Source organism: Callorhinus ursinus, unplaced genomic scaffold, assembly GCF_003265705.2.
Source record: "Callorhinus ursinus isolate GAN/ISIS: 27379988/994484 unplaced genomic scaffold, GSC_fseal_2.0 scaffold29, whole genome shotgun sequence".
In the NCBI taxonomy this organism is placed as follows: Eukaryota; Metazoa; Chordata; class Mammalia; order Carnivora; family Otariidae; genus Callorhinus; species Callorhinus ursinus.
Window position 1 is genome coordinate 5,221,914 of NW_027397091.1, and position 24,687 is coordinate 5,246,600.

The 24,687-nt window shown below is 39.4% G+C and overlaps 1 protein-coding gene across 1 annotated transcript in view; it reads right to left on the reverse strand.

The window, feature by feature from the left end:
* Positions 1 to 4,546: 4,546 nt before the first annotated feature.
* TMX4 (thioredoxin related transmembrane protein 4) overlaps positions 4,547 to 24,687 on the reverse strand; it is a 44,727-nt gene continuing 24,586 nt past the window's right edge. Inside the window, exons 5-8 of the mRNA XM_025876053.2 lie at positions 24,436 to 24,481; positions 15,171 to 15,272; positions 10,104 to 10,167; positions 4,547 to 8,712 (exon numbers count right to left, since the gene is read on the reverse strand). Coding sequence (XP_025731838.1) covers positions 8,348 to 8,712; positions 10,104 to 10,167; positions 15,171 to 15,272; positions 24,436 to 24,481 — 577 coding nt within the window. The 3' untranslated portion in view covers positions 4,547 to 8,347. The remainder of the gene's footprint in view (positions 8,713 to 10,103; positions 10,168 to 15,170; positions 15,273 to 24,435; positions 24,482 to 24,687) is intronic.

Genomic DNA, 24,687 nt, shown 5'->3' on the forward strand with positions numbered 1-24,687 from the left:
GAACTACTGATACATGTGGCACAGATGAACCTAAAACATTTTTTTTTAAAGATTTTATTTATTTTAGAGAAAAAGAGCAAGCGGGGGGTCGGGGGCAGAGGGAGAGGGAGAGAGAATCCCAAGCAGACTTAGCGCTGATTGCAGAGCCAGACACCGGGCTCGATCTCACAACCCTGAGATCATGATCTGAGCCAAAACCAGGAATCAGAGGCTTAACTGATTGAGCCAGCCATGTGCCCCTAAAATACATTATTCTGGGGGGGAAAAGTGCCTTATTCTTTTGTGTTTTATGTTCCTTCTTTTATTTTTTTTAATCGTTTTTAAAAGTTTAAAGTTTTTATCTGATATGATTTCAAGGATTAGGGCAAATCTAATTCTGCTGATTAATAGTTTCCTAGTGTAATTTGTAATTTTGGATTGTAAGATCATCTTCAGCAGGCTTTATCTATGAGAATCTGACGGCCAGGTTGAGGGTGTTTCCAAGAGCACTTAGTTTAGTGCCTGCTTTTGCTCATATGCTCCCTTCCCCCATTAGCCTTTTTATTAGAATCTCTTGGTTTGGGGACTTTTGAGACTATGAAACTAGTGTAAATTCAAACTTCGATATGTAAACGTTAGGTCTGTGGTTATACTTTCTCAGACAAGTCTAGTTTGGAACACATAGACCAGGTTGAGACAGATAAGGTTTACAGCAGTTTCCCCGTGCTAGTGAGCAGATTGTTTTTTCCACTGAGGATGTAGCTGGGAAGTTTACTCAGTTTCAGTTCCAACTTCCAGCCTTGCTATAGTCAAGACCTTATACCCTAGACCTATGTGGCCAGTAAAGTCCATGCCCTGTGGTTACATCACCACCATCACCCCCCACCCAGACAGTCCTGCTACCATGTCACTTTATTTATCTCATGGCTTTGGGGCCCCGTGAATTCTTTCTTTTGTGGTCAGCTCTGCCTTTAAAAAGAGGTCAGTTATATTTTAGCCAACATTTTGAATTTTTATAGTGGGAGGGTTTTCAAATTTTCTGTTCTACAACATTGCTTGTCAAATAAGTCTTAGAAATGCTAAACTCCTTGGAGAGTCACATTATCAGCCTGGTAAAAGACGACAACTTAACCCTTTTTGGAACAATGTACACTAAGATCTCTCTTGATATGGGTTTGCTTCTATCATTACTTTGCTTGCAGATTATGAATGAAGCAGTTCTCCCTGCTCAAGAATAGTGATGGGCTTCACTGTTTCTTGAGGCCACTACTTTAGCCTGTCACTGGGACTGTGTTATACTCATAGGACAAGGGGCCTGTCTTTGTAACATAAGAGCAGAACTGCCATTTTAAAACAAATGCCAATACCATCCATATATATTAAAAAGACAGAAGAGAAAGTATTGGTGGCGGGGCACGAGTGGCTCATTCAGTTGAGTGTCCAGCTCTTGGTTTTGGCTCAGGTTACAATCTCAGGATCCTGGAATCCAGCCCCATATCAGGCTCCCTGCTCGGTGGGGAGCCTATTTGAGGATTTTCTCCCTCTGTCTCTCCCCCCAACTCCCTCTCTCTCTAAAAAAAAATAAATAAATAAATCTAAGGGAAAAAAAAAGTCACCCTATTCCATGCCATTTAATAGGACAATTTTCTGTTAGGAGGTAATTCTTACTTTTTCAGTGTCAATAGAATAAAGGCTCTGTAGGAGGGCCACATGACTTGATGCCACACTATAATCATATGACTTTGCCCACAGCTGGTTCCCATCTATGGAGTGTCAAGGATTTGAAAAGTTTTAGAATACTCTCTACAAAATTTGCTATCAGTAAACTAATTAAAAGTTAATAGCCAACCCATTTTTAATGGGTTTTTAACGCTATTTATTGGATTGAGACTCATGCTTAGAATTGATTGCACAGAGAGCTAGAATTTGAAGACAATCCCATAGAGTGACAATTGTAATTTTGTGAGTCTTGCAGGTTATCCCTCTGGAACACAAATGTGTTCTTGATCTATCCTATGTGTTCTACCAGAGTAACTAATAAGAAGTAATTTTAGGAATGATATGCCCCGCCAGTAACAACAGAACACAAAGAATCTTAATAGTATCAATTTTCTAAAGTATAATTTTTAGGTTAACATGATTAACCCGATGTCTATTAACTAGAATCCCATTCAGGGAGATTTATGGAGTTTATAAATTACTGATTGGATATTAAAGATATCAAAATGGGAGAAACAGTTCATGCAAAGATGAATAAGAAACTGTTTCTCTATCACTCCCTCATACAAAAGGAAAACCGAGACCCAGAATCCATCTTGATGGCTCAGCAAAGATCCTCCCATTGAGATAAATGCTGGTCCTATTTTTCTACATGTGCAGCTTAAGCATTGTGTGCATGTCTCAGAGGGGTCTCAAATCCATCCCTGCCTCAGCAACCCCTCATCATGCTTCCTGGTTCCGTGTACCACTTAAACTCTCACCTAGATCAGGTTCCATTTTTATAAACCTATATAGCATCTCTTAACTTTTCCCTTTGTAATTCTTGTCCCACTTATTCATGTCCATCTTCCCAAATAAAATATACACTCTCTGAGAACACCCCACTCATCGTTTGAAAAGCCTGGTATCTTGAAGATCAAATATAGCAAAGTCCAGAAGGAAGCCAAGTAGCACGAAGCCACGTGCATTCCTCCCTCTCCTGCCACTTGCACATTCACATGGCTGACATTTCTCGGGTGTTACTCTTTGTGAGACACGCAGGTGGCACAGGTAGGTAGAATAAATTGCCTGTGGCAGAGAGGCCAGCTCTCTAATCTCGCTTTGTTCTCAAGCACATGGCAAGATGACATATCTGAGCCTCCCATTTGGTTAGGTGTGACCCTGTGTCTAGGTCCTCTCGTAGGAATAAGAAAAGAAGAAATGCGCGTCTGTGCCTCTTTGCAACCTGGCTTTAAAATCTCCCAGAAACACTCTTCCATATTCTTTTCCCTTCAGACTGGTGGGATGAAAATGGCCATAGGCACCTTCAAAGCCACCATGTTAGACAGCAAAACCTTTCTTCACTTGGGTCCCAGAAAAATCTGCATGAAGCAGAGCTGTTATCTGGGATGGCTAACCTGACCTAAGCGAAGCAGAAATTCTTTTTCTTAAAAGCCTCTGAGATTTGGGAGTCTGTTAACACAGCCTAGACTACCTAATAGGGTTATCAATCTTGAGAAATTTGCATGTCCTAAGAAAGAATTCTTATTATTTTGAAATATGCTCCAGAGTCTTCAAGATTGGGGCAAAGCAGTGGATTGCATTTTGCAATTCAGTGTTTTTGACTTCAAAAGCTGCAAGTTTTGCTCCCACCAAGGATGCATGACCAAGGTCACATAGGCTGAGACAGTACATAATGGATATTCTTTTCTATATAGACAAATGAGCCTACTGAGCCAGTTTCTCTGAGGGAATGACTTGGTGGTATGGAAGTTTAATCATTTTCTTCTTCCTACATTTCCTTCTACCATCTTTCCAAAGTGAAATATCCAATATTCATGGTTCAGTCCCTTAGGGGGTTTAAGAGAGTCACCTCATCTCCTTTGTACCTTTCCAACGCTACGGTGATAGGAAGGATTAGGTGTAGACCAGAGTCTTCTGAATGCCCTAGGGGACCAGATCAGTCCACAGCATCTTGAAGGATTAGCAGCATCCTTTGCCATCTGTGCCAGCCCTGACCACCTCCAGACCTCAGGACCAAGGGAAACCTGAGAAGTGAGTGAAATGAGTTTCTATAGGCAACACAATGGCTATAACAAAGAGGAAGTCTTGGATCTTTGCACTTGTTCTTGGTTTGATGCACCTTCTGGAGTAGCTAAAAGGCACTTGATTTGCATTTCACCAAGTCAAAGAGAGGAAGGGAGGGAGGGAGGGAGGGAGGGAGGAAGGGAAAGGAAGGGAGGGAGGGAGGGAGGGAGGGAGGGAGGGAGGGAGGAAGGAAGGAAGGAAGGAAGGAAGGAAGGAAGGAAGGAAAGAAAGAAGGAAAGAAGGAAAAGAAAGAAAAGAAATAAAGGAAAGAAGGAAAAGAAAAGAAAGAGAAAAAGAAAGAAGAAAGAAAGGAAGGAAGGAAGGAAGGAAGGAAGGAAGGAAGGAAGGAAAGAAAGGAAAGAAAGAAAGAAAGAAAGAAAGAAAGAAAGAAAGAAAGAAAGAAAGAAAGAAAGAAAGAAAAGGAAGAAAAAGAAAGAAAGATGGGGGAGCAAACAGATTGGATAGAGGATGGGCACAGGAAAATTATTTTTTTAACAAAGCAGTACTTTTCACTGCCTAGGCAAATGACTTTTGTGAAAATACTTTTATGAAAAGCAATACACTTGTTTTGACTTTACTTAGCACTATCATTAGGTTTGGACACAAATAGAAGTTCACAATAAAATAAAAACATATGATCAAAGATTATATACAATTTTGTGATGCTTGAGACTCATATCTTGATTTCCCATTCCAGATGCTGCAGATGCTATCTGAGGAAGGAAAGAACATGATGAAGAGAAAAATAATTAAATATCACTGAGCGAAATAATTAAGACTATTACAAAAAATATAAACAAATTTATAATGTATTACAATACAAATAAACAGTATTTTTAGCATAAAAACTGCATTTGCACAAAGAAGCTATTTAGTAACAAATACATGAAACTACATCAGAAACATGTGAAAATGATCTGAGTCACACATATACAGGGGCGCAGTTCCCATGAAACTTGACCGAGAAGCCATCTGAAGGCCATGTCCTGGTCTGAAACCACCAAAGGCCTTCTAACTAAATCTCCTGGTTCAGAAAAGCCGCTCAAAAAGCTGCCCCAACAAGGTTCATCATTTGGTTTTTCAAGAGAAACTGATCTTCTGAAGAGGATCAAAACATAGGACTGAGATAAAGATACTGAACAAGAAGGAACTTTTCTGTTGGCACAAAAGATTCACATGAATACTTTTCAAAATGTTGTATTTGATGGGATGGGGCCGTTATACATTTATAATACTGGTAGAAATAACACTTCAATACTGAGCTGGACAGAGATAAGTTGATACACATTAGCAAAAGCACCAATCTTTCCCTTCTTTCTCTCACTTCATGCCAATTGAACATTTTATACTGAAATCTTAGGTGGACCCTATTGTTTCTATCTTTTTTTTTTTTTGCTGGACTCTTTAATGTTTGCCATCCTGGAAAGCAGCATACAGGCTCCACTCTTAAAGACTTGGTTGTAAAAGTTATAAAGGCTAAGTGCTCAGCTAGAAGGTGTTTTTATCATCCTTCCCCAAAGGTGTTACAGGATGCCGGTTCTGCAGGCTTACACACCCTCAAATCACGTAGCAATGCCGTAGTTAGCAACAAGGATTTTGGCCATAAAAAAAAAGTCAAAATTTGGCCTTCTCCACTGTCAAAAGCCAACCTGGCTAACACTTGTTTATTTTGTATTACAGTCGTTATTCTGGATTTCTTTTTGTAGTTAAAGAAGCCTGTGGCTAACAGGGCTCACACACCAGAAGAGGTTTTAAGTACGCACCCATGAGGTTCGGGGACCTGTGAAGTGAATGAGTCCTGCCTCTCACCCCATTCTGTGCTTAGACTTCAAAGAGAAAGAAAGAAGTGGGATTGCCTATCTGTAGCTCCAATAGGAGATCTCTAAGCAAGTTGGGGTGGTAGAGCAGATCTAGCAAGAGATGAATGATAAACGAAACTAAAAAAAAAGTAGCTAGAAGTTTCAGACTTTATCCCTCTCATCAGAGAAACTACTCACATATAACGCACTGCACCCCCATTCTCAAATCTACAGTCACTTTTAATTTTCCTAATTTTGATTTACAGAAAATACTACTCTGTAATTAGATAACTGATGTTGCAACATAGGAAGCATGATTATTTTTTATTTTTTAAATCAAAATCATGTTTCCACACATTTGACTTCTGGATTAAACAGATTATCTCCAGAAAAAATCCATAAAAACCTACTGAAATGTTAATCTAATTTCAAATTATTTTAGATTGACTTTTTCACCCCTTAGTTTTATATTCAGTAAATACTGAAAACCTATAAAGGCCTCAAGTGGAAAGAAATTAAATTAGATGTGTACTTATCAGGCCATTTAGTAAAAACCCTACCTTTTGCCAGGATGTTAAAAAAAAAAATGGTTCCTATAGCCACAGAGGCTTCAACTCTCAATGAATCTTCTTCTCCAAACTGGTTTCCCCTCTTCCTCCAATTTTTTTTTTTAAGTATTGTTGAGAAAGAACATACATTTCTCTTGTTATATAATTAGGTGTTATCTGGAGTCCAATTGGAAATTGGCCTTACATTTATAAAAAGCGAAAGTGGACTTTATTTCTTCATTCCTTCCCTTCTGGTCAAACACTCCACTTTAAAAAAAAAAAAAGTTTTAATAGGAGGAGTGTAAAAGGGGGGACGTATTATACAGAAAAGCCAAACTATGGAACCTTTCTTATTCCATACCTCTGAACTTAAACTTACTGATCTTTGAAAATTTTGTTTCAGCTGATTATAAGAGAAAGAAATCCAGTGACAGAAGGGCAGGCCCCGCTCAGCAATGATCCAGAAAAGCTTCCTAGGATAAGGGAGAGGGAGCTGCCATCATCAGAACCATGGTGCTTGCACTGAGGATGTGTTAGAAGACGTACATGGCAGGAGGGGCAGGAAATGAGCCAAAGTCAAGGTTTTCCCAGTCTGTCAGTTCTGTGATGGCCTCAAACTCAAGGTGCTGTTGCCGTCTGAAGAGAAAGACTATTGGCGACTCCTCATGAACCTCACAGTACAGGGGGGATGAGACTGTCAGGTAACTGAGTTAGAAAGATGAGAAATAACCATCTCTAAAAATTGGATTCTGTCAGAATAAAAACTCCCTTTGTGTGAGGCTTGCAACAGGCCCATCCAACCACTCAAGGGTAGAGGATCTCAGCACCTCCCCCTCCTCTAAGGAGACTGTGTTCAAAGTTAATACAAGGTAAGGGTTATCAAAACAGCCAGACAGGAGTATATTGCATATTTCTTTATAAAGATGACAGAAACTTTTCGAATTTCATAAACGTGTATTACTTGTTTTTCTGTCAGTACCCAAAGGGTGTAGGATCAACTTCAGACATCTTTCATAAGCTTGGAATCTAATTTTATGAATTTATTGGAAGACATAAATCAGGTAAGGCAGAAGTAGATGGATGGATTCTTTAAAAGAAATTGGGCCCCCTGGGTACTTTTAGTAGATTGAGTATTGAGAGATTTACAGGGATAAAATTCTTTACAAGATTAAGGAAGAAGGAAAGGAAACCAAATCTTTCATTTCCAGATATTCACTTTCATTAATTCTTTCACCAAAAGCACATCACTGAAAGAAAACCAGAAATGGTTTTGCACTTAATATTAAAGTGGTTCAAGAGCCAGAGAACCCCTTGAGATGGAAGCAAAACAACAAAGTATTCAAGTTTTCTTCACAAGACAACCTTGCACTGGCAACACTTAGGGCACTTCTGGCTTCAAAAAGAATATTGCTAAAGGAACCTTTTGGAAAAAAAAAAATGACTACATTTTGGCAAACAACAATAACAAAAACCTCTCCTGTAAAATCCCTACTTCCTTTTGAATCTCCAAAGGTTACAACATTTCATTCAAGATGCTTGGCAGTCACAGCTCCGTGGGCTTTGGTTCTGGATTATGTAAACCCTTCAGTCAGAACGAAGGCGGCTGATGTGAAGCGGCCGCTGTCGGAGGCCTCTCACTGAGGAAGTATTGTGAAGAGTGTGGGGCGCCTGTAGGCCCGTGCTGGGAAAGCTGGAAATACTAAAGGTAAGAAATAAATCCTAACAAAGGAGATTTAGAGAGTTGGGATGACGTCCAAGCTCTTTTCTACCACAATAACCAGGGCCCTCTCAATTTCTCTCTCTGAAAAAGTGTCTCTGTACCGTACGTAGTGGCTGATGTCTCTTACAGTTTGACAAAAACAAATACTTAACACAAGAAGACTTCTGCAAGACCTCCCATGCACTGTGCGGATGTTGTCGTGTGGCTTGGCTTGTGTTTTATGGCGCCTGCGGGGTGCTTTCTCTGGTCAAAACTCTAGCCTCAAGCCAATGAATGTGTGCCCATGCCAAGTCCCCAAACGGATCCTAACACCCTGTTTGTTTTTCTGTTTCCTGATTGTCATGTCTGAAACACTCTCATTAACATACATGAGGCTTCATGCCAGAGACTACATGACTAGAGATCGTTTTTTAAGAAAAGCTTGCTCATTCAGAAAAAAATGAGGATTTGATTTACACTGCAGACCAGAAGGAAGCTGACTACTCCTTTGGCCTGAATTCTCGGAAATACTGTCATTAGACCTGTGGGCCCTTATCGGCGTGCTGACTTCTGCGCTGCCTCAGTGTGTCTTCTGCCGCCTCTGAGGGCGCTGGGCTGGGCTGCGCAGGCACGTCTTCTCCAGGCTCGGCTCCTCCCTGCTCCTGGACCTCTCTCAGGGGCCCTTGGTCCTGGGCGTCACTCCTCTCCTCGTCCACACGAGCAGCCGGGCTGTCCTCCTCCTCATCCTCCTCTGCTTCATCCTCATCGCCAAGGTCTTCCTTCTCCTCTTCCTCATCTACAAGGCTGTCCTTGTTTTCTTCTTCATTTGAATCGTCTTTTTCCTCCTCTGCATCCTGCGGCTGTTCAGCTTTGTGGGCCTCCTCTGACCTCCGAGTCTGCTCTGTGGAGGGAGCAGAAGGGAACAGCCTCTCAATAAACTGATTATTCAGCAGGCAGTCGAGTGTGTCTAGCCATGAAATGAAGGGGGGGGGGGGGGGGGGAATGTGACAGTTTTCTCCAATCTGAAGCTATGTTATCACACGGCCCCTAGCTCCATCCGGGGCTTCCCTGTTCCTCTTGGGAGATTTCACTGACCCTGCAGACTTTGGGAGAGCACAGGGCCAGGGAGGGCAAAGGTTCTTTCATGCTTTATATTTGGTACCTTACAGAACACTCAGCGACCCACTCACTTACTGGTCAGGTGATGGGTTGAGAAATGTGACTTAAACCAAGCCAATCACAGGACTTCCCAGGAGCATTTGGCCAGAGTCAAGAGGAAAAGCCTTCTCTCTTTCTACAGGAATTGTTCAACTGACAATATGTGAGTTAGGGCTGTTGACAGCCCCCAAATCAGCCACAGAGAAGCAGAAACCTAAAATCGCTTGGGCTGTGCTTGAAGCCAGAATATCCCTGGTTCTTCCAGTTATGTGAGTTAATTTAAATTTTCCTTTTTGGGAGCCTGGGTGGCTCAGTTGGTTAAGCGACTGCCTTCGGCTCAGGTCATGATCCTGGAGTCCCGGGATTGAGTCCCGCATCGGGCTCCCTGTTCAGCGGGGAGTCTGCGTCTCCCTTGGACCCTCCCCCCTTCTCATGCTCTCTCTCTATCTCATTCTCTCTCTCAAATAAATAAATAAAATCTTTAAAATAAATAAATAAATTTTCCTTTTTTTCCTAAGTTACTTTAAACTGGGTTTCTGTGATTTTTAAGAATTCTAAGGAACATAATATATTTTCTAATTATCTAAGGAAGTCTCCAAGCCTTGAAAACGTCAAGAACTCGAAAGAAATAGAAGTTTACTTAAACTCCCACATAAAATGCAACAATTTTAAAGTCTCATAAAAGTCTTCATGCAAAGTCTCAAAACTAGGAATAAAAGCATGCAAATCCAGGGCTGTTGAATCCTACAAATGGTGTGGGACAGTGCAAGGATTTGGGGAGACTGTTCTTACAGGACTTAGGATAGTTAATGATACACAGTTGAGACTCAATAAATATGAGTTGCCCTCCTTCATTCCAGTTTGAATGAAAGAAAAGGTATCAACTAACTGATGAAGGGCATACACTTAAAGGGAAAAAATAATTGCCAAAATGAAGTATTCCCTAATTTAAGGGGAAAAAAAGAACTTTTGTTCAAATCTGATTTAGAGAACATATTTCAAAGAATTTGGTAAGTGGTGATGGTTTAGCCACCTAGTGAACTGGGGGGAAAGAATCTAGTATCTTCTTTGAGCACAAAAGGGCACACCACAGAATTCCAAAAATACTCTATCACATGACTTTATCATACTTACCAGTACGTTCAGATAAATGCCTTGGAAGTGGTATATAGAAACATTCTGATATTACCACCAGGACCTGGAGAGAAAAAAGTGATTTTACTGTGACCAGATATGACATTTATTAACAAAGAACCTCAAATGTAGGCCTTGGTTCTATAACCAGATATTCACAGACAATTAATTAGCAGTTGGTCAAAAGTCCTCAAAAAAGACATGGATACAATTAAGATCTCCTATTTTTCAAATGTAACAATGTAGGAAAAAATTACAAATACTTAACAGGAGTCAGGGGTCACAAAGTCAAATGTCTATGGAGACCCATTAAAAACAGGTAAATCAAGCAGGTATAAGAAAATAGATACTCTGAGTCAAGTCTACAATGGCCTTTTTAAAAACACTCCTCTGGCCAAACAAAATTAGTCTGCATATCGCTGCCTCTCACCAATGGGTAACCAATTACTGAGTAAAAGACGATGTCAGGGTCTAGAATTCTTAAGAGTAACATAAGAAATTTCTACAGGAATAAACTGTGAGAAAAGTCATTAATGATATGAACTAAACCCTATTTTAGACGGTAATTGCCTTGGCTTCATCTTCAACCTTACTGCAGCATGAACCACTTTCTATTTACCCTATAAACATCCCTCTCCCTTCATAAACTACAAGCTCCTTAGGGGCAGGTTCGTCCCAGTCCCTGTTCCACGCCCAGACTGGCATGGATCATGAAGCTACAGTTTGTGTCATAAAGGGCACAGTTCACTGACCGGGAATAAGCTGCAGTCATTCTTCACACGTTCCCCTACAGCACCCCACAATGCAAATGTCCACCCAGGGAGAAGCTGCCCACTTAGAAGGGCAATCCACTTCTTGTACCCAGCTAACTCTCGGACTTTGCCTTTACTTTGAATAACTGCCCAGGCTTTAAAATAGTAATACTACTGGGGCGCCTGGGTGGCTCAGTCCTTAAGCGTCTGCCTTCGGCTCAGGTCATGATCCCAGGGTTCTGGGATCGAGCTCCGTATCGGGCTCCCCGCTCAGCGGGAAGCCTGCTTCTCCCTCTCCCACTCCCCCTGCTTGTGTTCCCTCTCTTGCTATCTCTTTCTGTGTCAAATAAATAAATAAATAAAATCTTTAAAAATAAATAAATAAAAATAAAATAGTAATACTACTTCATACATTAGTGTTTTAAAGGTGCTCTAAAATTTTAAAGAACCTAAAGAAGTCATAGTACTTTTGATTCAATTTCATAAACATCAAATGAGTACCCTACTTTGTGTTCAGAATTATTAACAATCTGTATATTCATTTATTACTTTACTCAAAATTTGGTTCATTAGGTTCAAGGTATCATGTTAACCTCTGCGGGGAGGAGTTCAAAAAAAGGGAAAAAATGGCAGTTTAATTATAAAGCAATATGGAACATGAATTCCATAAGAAAAATGAATAAAGCACTTTGACAGATATTTACGAGATAACAAATATGACAACCAGTTATAGTTTTGGGAAGGATCAAGAATGGCCACTTGAAGCAGCATTTACCCATCCACTTGGCATAGTCCCGAGTGGACGGGTAGCACCAGCTGCCTGGCTCCTCTAAGCTACACCAAACTGGACCATGGGGGCTCCTGGATCCAGAGAAAGCCTGAATGCCAGGCTGGGGAGACGCCTGTGGTAGGGCAATGGGATGCATGAAGCTCTGTGGGTTGAAGAGGAACAAGTTCCAATCCACTAAATTGATTTGAACAGTAAAGAGGAAAACATTTCCATCTGAAAAGACTGAGGTTGAAAAATTTCATTTTCATGTGATAGTCCCTAGGGAAGATGGCAGAAGAGTAGGGGACCTGTGTTTCATCTGGTCCCTTGAATTCAGCTAGGTTATCTATCAACTCATTTTGAACACCTGTGAATTCAACATGAGATCTAAGAAAGGAACTGCTGCAACTCTATAAATAGAGAAGTGACCACTTTTTTGCAAGGTAAGAGGTGCAGAGGAGTGAATCTGAGGGGATATTATCAGAAAATAAATCACAAGGGGAGGCAGCCTCCATAAGCCGGCTACCAGAAAGTAATATAGCAGTGAAGCACAAAATCAGAACTTTTAGAAGTCTGCTCCTCTAAGGGATGTCCCTCTCTGAAAGATGCTCAGGTAGCAAAGCAGGGCAGAATCCTAGGTGGGACAGTGTGGTCTCGGGATCCCCGGGGTGACCGAACGAACAGGGTTGCCTGAGTGCAGCAGAGTTCCCAGGCATGGGAAGGCAGCTACAATTAGCGAGCCCGGGAATGGCCTCTCAGCTAGGTGTTGCCATACATCACAAACTGCAGCATGACTGGGGCAACTGCTCACCAAGCAGGGGACCTGCAAGCGACAACCGCTGGGAGATCTGGCTCCTTCCCCAGGGAGGAGCGGAGTGGGTGTGCACCATCGGGCAAACGCTCCAGAGCAGGGCCCCAGAGAGTGGCGGGGCCTCCAGGAGACACTCCTCCACAGCTGGGAGGACTGGTGCAGGTGTGCAGGGCAGGAGTCTGCGGGGTTTGGCGCACACAAAAGGGACTGACTACCTTTCCCTGAGGGTGCGCTGGAGAGAGGGAGCCATGATCGTTCAGCTCCGGGGCTGGAGATCAGGGCTCTGCTGCCATTTTTTACTTTTGTTTCATCCCTTAAAGTGGTGCAAAAAGGCTTCAGGGAACAAAAGTCACATGGAGCAATGTGAAGCAGCTTCCAATGAGTCGGGCCAGGAGTGGTGCAACTCCACAAAGGTAAAGACACCTGAGTATCGGTGCAACAGGGCCCTCCCCCAGAAGCCCAGCAGGATCCTCCAGTGAATACCAAGTGTATAGATCACTCAGAACTGAAAAACTCCTGCGCTGGCGGAAAATACTATATAGAATTAGAGGTTGAGCCCTTTGTTTACAGGTGAAAAATAACGTTTACTAACGTAATTCGGTCATCACAAAGTCAATCAAGAAAACAAACAAAAATCTAAACTAGCAGCCTTGTTTTGACTTACCATCTTTTAAAATTAGGAAAAAGTAAGAAACATAATCATTAGGCTGATGGGGAACAGTAATTTGACCAGGAAATCACTTCAATGGAAAATATCGTGTTCCTCCTAGCCACTGTGTAAGTTGAATCTTATATATGTATGAATCTAGAAAGATTCATAGAGGGAAGAACTTCCAGGGACACAGGACTGCAGGCCTGGGCTCTGCTTTCAGCCCTCAGTTAATGGCAAAGGTACCACAGAACATGGAATGCACAGCTGCAGACCTCCTTGAAGGCAAAAATTCTAGCTGTTGTGTACTTTTTTTTTTTTAAATACATATTATGGTTGTAGAAAAGGAATCAGAGATATGTGTTTGGTATTTATGGAAATGTATTACCAGAAAATGTATTATTCTTTTGTTAAATAAAGTTCTCCTCCCAACTTCTTATAAAGGAATAATATTCTATATCATTTAATCACTTGAACAATCTAGAATCCACTCTCTTCTTCCTTCAGTCCAAACCTTAATAATCTTCCTGGACCAATTATTTGAATCTAAGTTTCCAAATAAACTTAGGGCATAGGCAGGCCTGGCCTGATTTTTTGAACTTAACATTAACATCAAAGATAAAATTCAGAAACTCTTTATGCTGAGTAGAGTTTCCAGTGGTCTTTCAATAGGCTCACACTCAACCTACATTCTCCATAACTCCACTTGAGAACCACCCAGGATCTCATGGTATTCCCCCTACAAAAGCCTCACACTCATGTGGCTCTAAAATATACCGCTAGAAAGATCAACACTAGATAGTAGATGGGAAAAGCATATTTACATCCAGTCAAATTTATACCCAAGTCAAATCTTTTAGGCCAGACCATCAGGGCCATGTTGGTTAGCAATAAGATTAAGGCGACCTAATGAATGACATATCTGAGTTCCAGCCCCATCTGTGGAATTAACGCCAGTGGTCAGATCTCAAATACAAGCCATAGCATGAAGTAAGCATGTTTGCAGCAAAATAAAATCAAGCCTCCTTGGCTTCCTGGAGTATGGCTTTGTCATAGCAAGTTATTTATCAATATATATAAAAGCAATTGCTGACATTTTAAGCTTATTTTTAGGATATGTGCTGCCAGAGCAAGCACTTAAGCTTATTTTTAAAAAGGACTTACTAAAGAGCTGAAATGCATTATACAATCTAAGGACAGACTTTAAGATAATCTAACCTCAACATCTGTCCTTTTTATATAAATTTTTAGTAATCATCAATTATTCCTATCATACAGTGTTTAGAAGCTTTGTGATTAATACACAGCACAATGGCTTTTAAGAACTTCTTAATTAGAGTTTAAAGCTTAATCAAACTGATCAAGTGTGAGTATGAAAAGAAAGATTTAAAAATTATGTAAAAGAGTAAAACATTGCCAAAACACTTATAGTTGCTTATGTAGTTAAGTAAATAAATTTATTATTTCAATTCTTACCTAAAACATCTAGGGAGAAAACACACAGATACCTACTAGGTACTAATTTTCATACCTAAAGAAGACATAGTAATGTGCTTTGCATCTTTTTTTTTTTCCATAATAATGACTGTGTTTTTTTATCTACAATATCTCACAAAATCCACCTTGGGATAACCAGAGTGTATGTATAGGCAGCAGGTCAGAATTAGAGGTTCAGTTGGAGGTTGTGAACAAGAAAAAATCTTGTTCACTCAAGGAACAAATTCACAGGTTTGGCCTTATCACCACAGTGTTCCAATCAAGTAGGCAATGTGTGAAATCACAGCTGACTTGGTTGTCTTAGAAACTGACTATGAATTCATGTAAGGTCTCCAATTCTTTCATTACTACCTATATTCTAGGTAGCACCCATCTTCAGAATATTTAAGGTTAGGATTAGGAGATAATAATTTAATAAACTTTCCATTATATCTCAAATTACCACTGAAAGTAGTATCAAAAAAGTAACTGCTTAGATTATACACAAAACGATACTTGTTTATGCATCTTTTCTTTCTTGGCTGCTTTCTAGTTTTGCATAAAACCCATGTGGCTTTAAAGAAAGGGGGGAAATGGCATTATCTCTTACCAGACCCATGAAAAGGCCAAAAATCAAGGTGGCCATGACGAAAAAGACATAAGAACACCAAGCAGGAATTCCAAGGGTCACTGTGAAATAGTTGTGAAGATGCTGTAATCAGAAGAAAAAAATAAAATATTTACTTATTACCAAACATGTTTGAATCTCCCTCTCTAGCTAGAACTCAAGTCTGCAAACTGTTTCTACATGTATGAGTTCCCACAAAGTTCACCCAATCTGCATTTATGTGATTCTTCAAGGACAAGTCAAATTTTACAACACTGAAAATCAGAGAGTAATAATAAAGGTCATATCAAGTGAGAGTTATATTTCTTTGTTCATGATCTGGTAGAACTCTGGCAGAATTGTTTTTCTAGCCCCTTCTTTCATCATGACAGACTCTTTTGGGTCATTCTCCCCTATAATTCCACACACCTCAATTTTTACTCATCATGTGGCATCCATAAAAAATTAAACTTCCTGGGCCTTTGTCAGTTTTTTTTTTAAAGATTTTATTTATTTATTTGACAGAGACAGAGAGAGCAGGAACACAAGCAGGGGGAGTGGGAGAGGGAGAAGCAGGCTTCCTGCTGAGCAGGGAGCCCAGTGTGGGACTCGATCCCAGGACTCTGGGATCATGACCTGAGCCGAAGGCAGCCGCTTAACGACTGAGCCACCCAGGTGCCCCAGGCCTTTGTCAATTTTTAAGTGGAACTAAATTACTACTTATAGACATCAATCATTAAAAATGTCCCATACTGGGGTGCCTGGGTGACTCGGTTAAGCATCCGACTCTTGATTTTGGTTTAGGTCACAATCTCAGGATTGTGAGATGGAGCCCTGTTCCAGGCTCTGTGCTAGGCATGGAGCCTGCTTATGATTCTCTCTCCCTCTCCCTCTGCCCCCCTTCACCCCTACTCCTTCTCTCTTTGAATGAATGAAGTAATTAATTAAAATAAAATGTACCATTTCCTTTTCCTAATCAGACCATTACTCTACTCTACCCATCCTCAATAACTTGCCCAAATCACCATAAAACTGAAAATATTAGACAGAAGAAAGTTTTTCTAGTTAATTCATTATGAATAAATGAGATTCCATCAGTCTTTGAGTAAAGCCCTCATCCCTTCATGCTTACTGTTCCCTGGGACTAGCTTTGATATCAAACATTTAAAAAATGAGTGAAGAGATAACCATTTTTGCTAAAAATTGTTTACATGCTAAGTCATACAGGTATGAACCTACCAGTTTGGAGTCAAGGCCCACTTAAATGTGGACATGCAGCAGCCAAGCTTCACCATGATGGCTTAGTGATCATCTGTGTTAGGCCCTTACAGCTCCAAAACCAGTCATTCACTATAATCCAAGCATTTATGGGCACATGATGAAATCATTCCAAGCTAAGTGCCACCAGCAAGCAGAGATAACAACTGAATGATTTGCTTAGAACTGATGAGGTGGATGAAAATGACTCCTAGTTTCTATTTTAATATTTCTCAAAATCCAAATTACTCGAGTATCTCCCATTGGTTTCTCAGTTTATAAATGTCAATTCAATTAAACACTATCTTTTATTCTGGCTTAATTCTGAATGATAAACCAACAAATAAAAAAGCTTGTTAATGGTCTAGAATAATCTGAGATCTCCTCTCTCCAATTTCTTATTCAGTAGAAGAGATAGATCCAAAGACTCAGCAAATATTTTACATACTTATATATGCAAAGTGTTCGAAAAATATTTATTGAATTAAAAAAAGATACTAGCATATCCTTCAATTATTCATAGGAGATGCAAACAACTCATGATTTGTAAAACTATCATCCATCCTCTGTTATGGCATTGGTCATCATTTTATCTTTAGCCGGGGCAATTATTTATTAAGAGTAATCTAATGTTCTGCAGCCCAGTAGGCAAAGAGGTATTTGGGATATCAACAGGTTGCTTCATTCAAACTCCGTTCAATGTAAGTTCTAAAATGTATCATACAGTTCTCCACTTCAGAAAACTCTATGTGTTCATAGTTTATGCTTTACTTGATGACTCAGTGCCACCATCAGGATTAAACTCCGAAATGTGCCAAAGAATTAGAAGATATGGAAAGCCAGTCTGGCTTTGTGTCGACCCAGAGAGGTGTGTATTCTGGAACTTGTTTTATAAATAATATCCATCCATATGGCTGGAATGAATAATGTCCAGTTATAAGTCCTTCTGCATAGTCTCTTACACCCTTTCTGCAAAATAAATTATTAAAGTAACCCGTAAGAAATTTTCTAAGTTATTTTCTGGAATTCAATAAGTTATATGACTTTGAATCATTGCATTTTGGGTCACACACTTCTTAGTGCATTCAAAATATCCTCTTATTGTAGCAAGCTCCGCTTCAATTTTCTCTATCAACTATTTATTTATTTATTTATTTATTTATTTTCCAATAAATGTTAGCTGTTATTATCAATACTAATTTGATAATAAAGCATTTATTATTCATACATGATGAAAAGTACAGTTTGTTTGTTTTTTTGGAAACCCTAACACATATGCATTTATTTTTTTTTTCAGCTTACTCTTTAAAGGATTTATTTGAGCCTTTTAGAGAAATCCTGCCATCTTGTGGTCTTTTAGTTGATTAATACTAAAGCCTTATTAACCAAGTTGTGTTTTCACAACTGCAGACATAAATCTTTATCTGTTTACTTTGAGTTCACAATGGTTTTAGAACACCTTAAGAGCGTTGGGGTTTGTGGCATTAGGTACTTGAAGTCTTGCCGTATGTATGCTTTCAAGTAATAACTGATTCAAACTGATCTAACTCAGTTTTAGATTCCTGTGTTTCTGTTTCTTTAACTGTCAGGCAAAGTGACAGTTTTCACTTGTGGAAAATACTGATCCTTGTTCAATATTATATGTGCTCATTATAAGGAAGCATCTTACTCTGTTTCCTAAAAATGCACAAAAATATCACCTAATGGGCCTGACAACTTCTACAGTACTAGTGTAATAGATAATGGAGTTAGAGCTAGTTTTTGGCTACATACAGATTTGAGTGAGAGACTAAATGAAGACACCACTACAGTAGAATAAATGAGAAGAACATTCTACCCAGTGGTCAGATGGATTTAAGGAATGGAGCAAGGCCAAAGCATCCCTGGATAAGGTAGAGCCCTTTCTCTCCAGAGAGAAAGAAAAGTACTCTCTCTGGGGACTGAACTACAGCAGGTCAGATTCAATGCTGCCCAAGGGCACCCACTTAGCGAGCCCAGTGCTGCATAGTCTCAGTCAGAGCTGGGTAGGCCCTGAATGACAGAGAACCCTCTGGATTTAGATCCCACCAATGTCACAGGATATACTCTGAGGAGTTTTGGGACAAACCCAATATCCCTTTCAAACACAGATCAGAATCCTCAAAACATCTTCCCTGTGTGGGAGCAGCTCAGAAAGACTTTCTCTAGTAATGGCCAAGGGTTCAGTTCACCTTCAATGTTTTACCCTTTCAACACTTGCAACAAAACACAACCTTGCAGCCTCTTATAGGCATTAAGAGAGGTATTTTGTGGGTGTACACCATCTCACTGTAATATGGTTCTAGATCATTTTACAAGGAAAAAAAAAACTCAAAACAGTAAGAGGAGACATACCACTATCTAAAACACAGGGCGACGTTTGGGGAGTTTTAAAATATATTCTTGTTAAGTGTTGGTGTAGATGTGGAGGAAAAGGAACCCTCATGCACTGTTGGTGGGAATGCAAACTGGTGCAGTCAGTGTGAAAAACACTATGGAGGGTCCTCAAAAAGTTAAAAATGGAATTACCATGTGATCCGGTAATTTCACTATGGGGTATTTACCCAAAGAATATGAAAACACTAATTGGAAAAGATATATACACCCTATGTTTATTGCAGCATTATTGACAATAGCCAAATTATGGAAGAAACCTAAGTGCTCATCGACAGATGAATGGATAAAGAAGATGTGGTGTATATGCACAATGGAATATTACCCAGCCATAAAAAATGAAATCTTGCTATTTGCAACAAGGTGAATGGATCTAGAGTGTATAGTGCTAGGTGAAATAAGTTAATCAAAGACAAATATCATATGATTTCACTCATGAAGAATTTAAGAAACAAAACAACCAGAAAAAAAGAGACAAACCAAAAAATAGACTCTTAACTGTAGAGAATAACGGTTAACAGAGCAGAGTTGGGTGAGGGGATGGATGAAATAGGTGAGGGAGATTAAGAGAACACTTGTCACAATGAGTACTCAGTAATGTATAGAATTGTTGGGTCACTATATTGTACACTCAAACTAGTATAACACTGTTATTTACTGGAATTAAAATTTTTAAAAAAGTATTCCCACTTTGAAAAAAATACTCTCTTGTTATTCTCCAGTCTAAACACTCATGGCCTTAAATTCTCATTGTGAGGTATTTATAAAGCCTTAAATCTTCTCCATCATACAGACTGTCCTCCCAAGGATTGCAGCCTACCTTATTGCCTGCATCCTTGCATAACGACAGTGTCACTGAGGTGAGGGAAGTTACATACTGTATTAGCTCAGTGAGCAGTACAAATTCACCAAATCAAATCAAATAACATTGAAATGCATTCAGATGCTAAACCTAGTTAGCAAAAATACTCTTTGTACAACTGCCATAGAACCTTATTTTAATCCTGCTATCAGCCTGGATTAAAAAAATAACTGCATAAAAAGAGAAAGCATTCCTTATTGACTAGTGAGAGGTAAAAAGTAAAATAATGATGACAACAATGATCAATGAATACAACTAACAAGAAACAGCTGGCGAGTACTGACTAGGTGCCAGGTTCTACACTAAGCACTCAAAGTGTTCTAGTGACAACAGTTTATGGCAGAGGAAACTCATGGACTCAGAGATACACACACAGGGTAGAGAACAATGAGTTGTCTCTCTGGAAGAGAGAAAGATAATACCTCCCTACACCACTGTCATCAACTGTGAAAAGAGATGAGAAGACAGGAAGGCTGGAAAGTCTCTCCATACATGGGCCACAGACAACATGTCAGCCCCAGGATCCCGAACCCTGACTGTGGCACCTGACTCAGGGACAGTGCTTCCCAAGTTCAATCTCCTGTGCATTGCTTCCATGGCATGAACCTCACCTTGTACTATTCTTTAGATTATTAACATTTCTCATTAAGTTGCATAACTTCTTTTAAGCTGAATTTCAAAGACATTTTATATTGCTACTATAAATATAAAATCAGTGCCAATTCTGTAGCTAGAAGATGTCTATCCACTCTTTGAGGAACTCCTTGAGTTGTACATCTTCCAGGCGCCCGTGACTCTTATGGGGTAGGCAAATGTCAAGGCTATATATGAGGATGGGTGTTATAGCTAGAGTGGCAATGACTTCTATGAGCTTATATAAAAATTAAAATACATCGGTGGATACCATCATGACTGGATTGAAAAGACAATCTGAATTTTAGTGATGGATAGAACATTTGAGATTATCCACTCTTCCCCCATACTGTGATACAAATTACCTACTAAGGATCCCTTGGATTCCAGGTGACAGCAGGAGGCTCACAGGATCTGGCTTATAACACTATTCAAGGAACTTCTTCACCTCAAGGATTTAGTCAAGCAAGAACATATGGGAGGTTGGTGTAGAGTTAAGAAAGCCAAATGCAGAACACAACAAAACCCCTGAGTTCATGGGAGCTCAGCTGTGTGGGTGTCTCCTCACCGAGCAATTCTGACATCCTGAGGACAAGCTTTTATTTCCAGAATGCCAGATCCAGCAAGCTGCCTTCATTCCTAAAGCAGAAACTCAAAGATTTTAAGGACTAGTTCAGTAGGCTTATGTTATAGATACTGTTCTTGTTTTTACTTTGTCTTTTTCATTACAGAAAAAAAATTAATACAGAGAAAGATAAGAGATTTTCTAAAAATCAGCCATAATTTCAGTATCAGAGATAGCTATTGCTGACATCTGATTAATCTCCTTCCAGGCATTTTCTGGTATACACATAAAAATTCCACACGAACATAACATTACACACACTGTTTTGTTATCTTTTCCCTCACTTAATAACATGCAGTTTTTCCTATAGAAGTATTATACCTAACCAGCCACTCATCCAGGGCAGACTGTTGATGAAGAAACACTGACTTCTATCTGTCTATGTATCCACGACATCACAGTAGGATAAAAGAGATTGTGGATGGACATCAATAACCTCACCTCACTGACATTAGCCACTCTGTGTCTTTCCTCCTTCCCTTGTTTGATCTTTCTTGGAGACCTTACACTCACTTAGTTCTAGCCATGTTCTTTCCCTCTCTCTCTCTCTCACCACATACTATGTTCCTTTTGTTCACTGTTAATATGTTTGCACTATAGTTTTATATTGTTTAGACATGAGTTATAAACAGATTATGTTCCCCACAATTATACATTCAACATTGAGGAAAGGATCCTGGACAAGGGAGAAGGGCTGGCTAAATAAGCTGAGTGAGCTGGGTAGTCAGCTAGGAGGACTTGCTCATTAAGTGGTTCTTCAGGTGCAACCAGGCAAGACTGCACCTCAAAGTTGAAGTGGAAACCTGACAGATAGCCAAGGATTGGGTCTCAATAGGCTGGAAATTATGTCCTCTGTAAGAGGACAAGGGTTAGATTATAGAAACAGGTTGTGAGAGCCCTTCCCAGAGATTTCATGGAAGGCTGAAAACTTGTTTCTAAGAAAAGAAGAAACTACAAAAGTTGTCAAGAGGCTTGGGGAACCTAGATGCTGATACAGAGGGTGATACCAGATTTCTCTCACAAATTTTTAAAGTAATGAATACACATACATGGAGAGATCAAAATAATCTACAAACCTCCCACTTATGTTCTTTTAGTCATATTATCCCCTGCCTACATACATACACACACACACACACACACACACACACACACACACACACACACAATGCAAATACATTAGTGATGCCAATAAATATAAATGGACTAAATTTACCATTTAAAAGGATTACTTGTTGCTATATGCTTTTTACAAGACGCATTTAAAACATAACAGCAAGAAAAAGGCTAAAAGTGGAAAAACATTCCAGGCAAAATTGACCAAAAAGAAAAAAAATATGGTATTAGTATTAGATAAAAGTGACTCTACAGAATGTAAAATGTAATTGTGTGTCAAATTTTAACAATTTATCCCATAAAACTATCTTCTTTTGTTCCCTGTTTAGATATCTGGAAAGACATTCTAAGTATACATAATATGTAAATATCATATATACTCTACTTTTCAGTCACTAAGAAGAACATTTTCATTGGGGTATCTGGGTGGCTCAGTTGGTTAAGCATCTGCCTTTGGCTCAGGTCATGATCCCAGAGTCCTGGGATCAAAGCCTGAGTCTTGTCCCTGCTCAGTGGGGAGTCTGCTTCTCACTTCTCCCTCTGTCTCTCCCCCCATTCATGCTCTCTCTCTCTCACTCTCTCTCAAATAAATAAATAAAATCTTAAAAAAAAAAGGGCAGAACATCTTCATTGGTTATTCAGAAATGGATCATATTCTATTCTCCAAGTTGCCCTTTCTTTGTAGTCTGATGCATACACACAGATCTGTTCATGCTGCCCATGGCTGGAGCACTGTGCGTATAAAGATAAAACACCCACTCCTGGCCTTGACATGACAATGCCACACATTGTAGTTATTTGCATGATAAAAATGAAAAACTGTAACTCCTTATCTAAACTCCTGTTTATTGAAGCACAAAATGCCGTTATATGAAGTCAAAGCAATTATTTTTCTCCCCAGATACTATATTTGAAAATACACCTCTTTAACAATGCGTGAAAGTCATGACCACCTTCCATCTAAGCTCTTCTTAAACCACTAAACCAATTCATCTCTTGATTTGCACTTATTGTAGGTTCTATGCCAAGATCTTGCTCTTATGATTCCTGACATCCATCTATTATGACTATCCTGTTGAATTAGACATTATAAGGCTACAAGGTTCTCCGATGGCTATCAGAATATATGACTCTGTCAACCCTTAGTGTCAACATACTGCAAAAGGCAAAATCCTTACTCTCAATTCCCAATTGGCAATTCATAATTCTCAAACCCTCAATAAACTTCTCATCAGTGTTAAGAAATATAAAACTCATACGATCTGGAGAGAGGGAAAATCCCAGTTATTGTTTAATATCATACACAAGTGCCAAAAAAAACAGTTAACAAACTTTAAGAAGTACTGAATCCAAGTGACAAACTTAGTTTCTGTTGTGAAGAAATTCTGATGTTAGTATTCCATCTCACAAGGCAGAAAATAAAATATAACTGAAAAACTAGGACACAAAAGATTGTTCTTAAATTTCCCTAAACATATATCAATGTGCATGAGAAACAGAAGAAGATTCTTCATGAACTCCTTGAATATTAAGTTCCAAATATGACATCATGACGTAAAATCATAGCCTTGAAAAGAAAAATGTAAGGACTCACTTCTAAAGATTTTTTGAAATACTTTAAGGATATATATTTAATTCCACAGCAAGTTTGTTAAATTTGGCAGAATTTAGCCCACCCTACACATAAAGGGAAGTAAAAGATTATGTAACACATTCAAGATTATATAACTGTTCAACATTTTAACGTAAGTAACAGTTCTAACTCACTGAAATGACTCAGTGGAACGATAAAATTGCTTATAGTAGGGGCGCTCAAACTTTCTTAAAGGGCCAGAGAGTAAATATCTTAGGCTTGTGGGCCACATGGTCTCAGTCACAGCTTCTCAACTCTACCACTGTAGCATGAAAGTAGTTCTAGATAATAGGTAATGAATGACCATGGTTGTGTTCCAATAAAACTTTACTTATAAAAACAGGTGGCCTGCCCCCACGCTATAGTTTGCGGATCCCTGACACACAGTATCACTTTCAGGCTTAGATAATCTTTGACCTATAGGGAGATTCTGACAATGGGAAAATAAGATGAAGTAAAACCACATAAGCCCTTTCAGCTTTAATAAAGGAATCCATCACTGATCCAAGAAAATATGACACAGGTCTTTGTTCAATTTATGCCCTCCTACACAGGGACACAATTCTACTGGGGACTCCACATGAGAGCAGTTGTGTGGCTTAAGAAGAAAAGTGACATTATAAAAGTATTTGTAAGTGTTTACTTTCCTATTGTTTAGAAGCTACATTTTTACTCTTTAAAAACCTCTCTGCAAAGATAATCACAAAAAAGTATATTTAAGATTACTCACCCATATCTTGCCAGAGATGCTAAAAAGACCAGCCATTCCAGACATCCTAAAAGAAAAATGAATAATTGAAGAGAAAGAGAACCACTGGTGATGTATACTCTGAAAAAACAAGGGGGGCCTGGGCGGCTCAGTTGGTTAAGCATCTGGCTCTTGATCTCAAGCTCTGTGTTGGGCTCCATGCTGGGCGTGAAGCCTACTTTAAGGGATGGGATGGCTGGGTGATAGACATTGGGGAGGGTATGTGCTACGGTG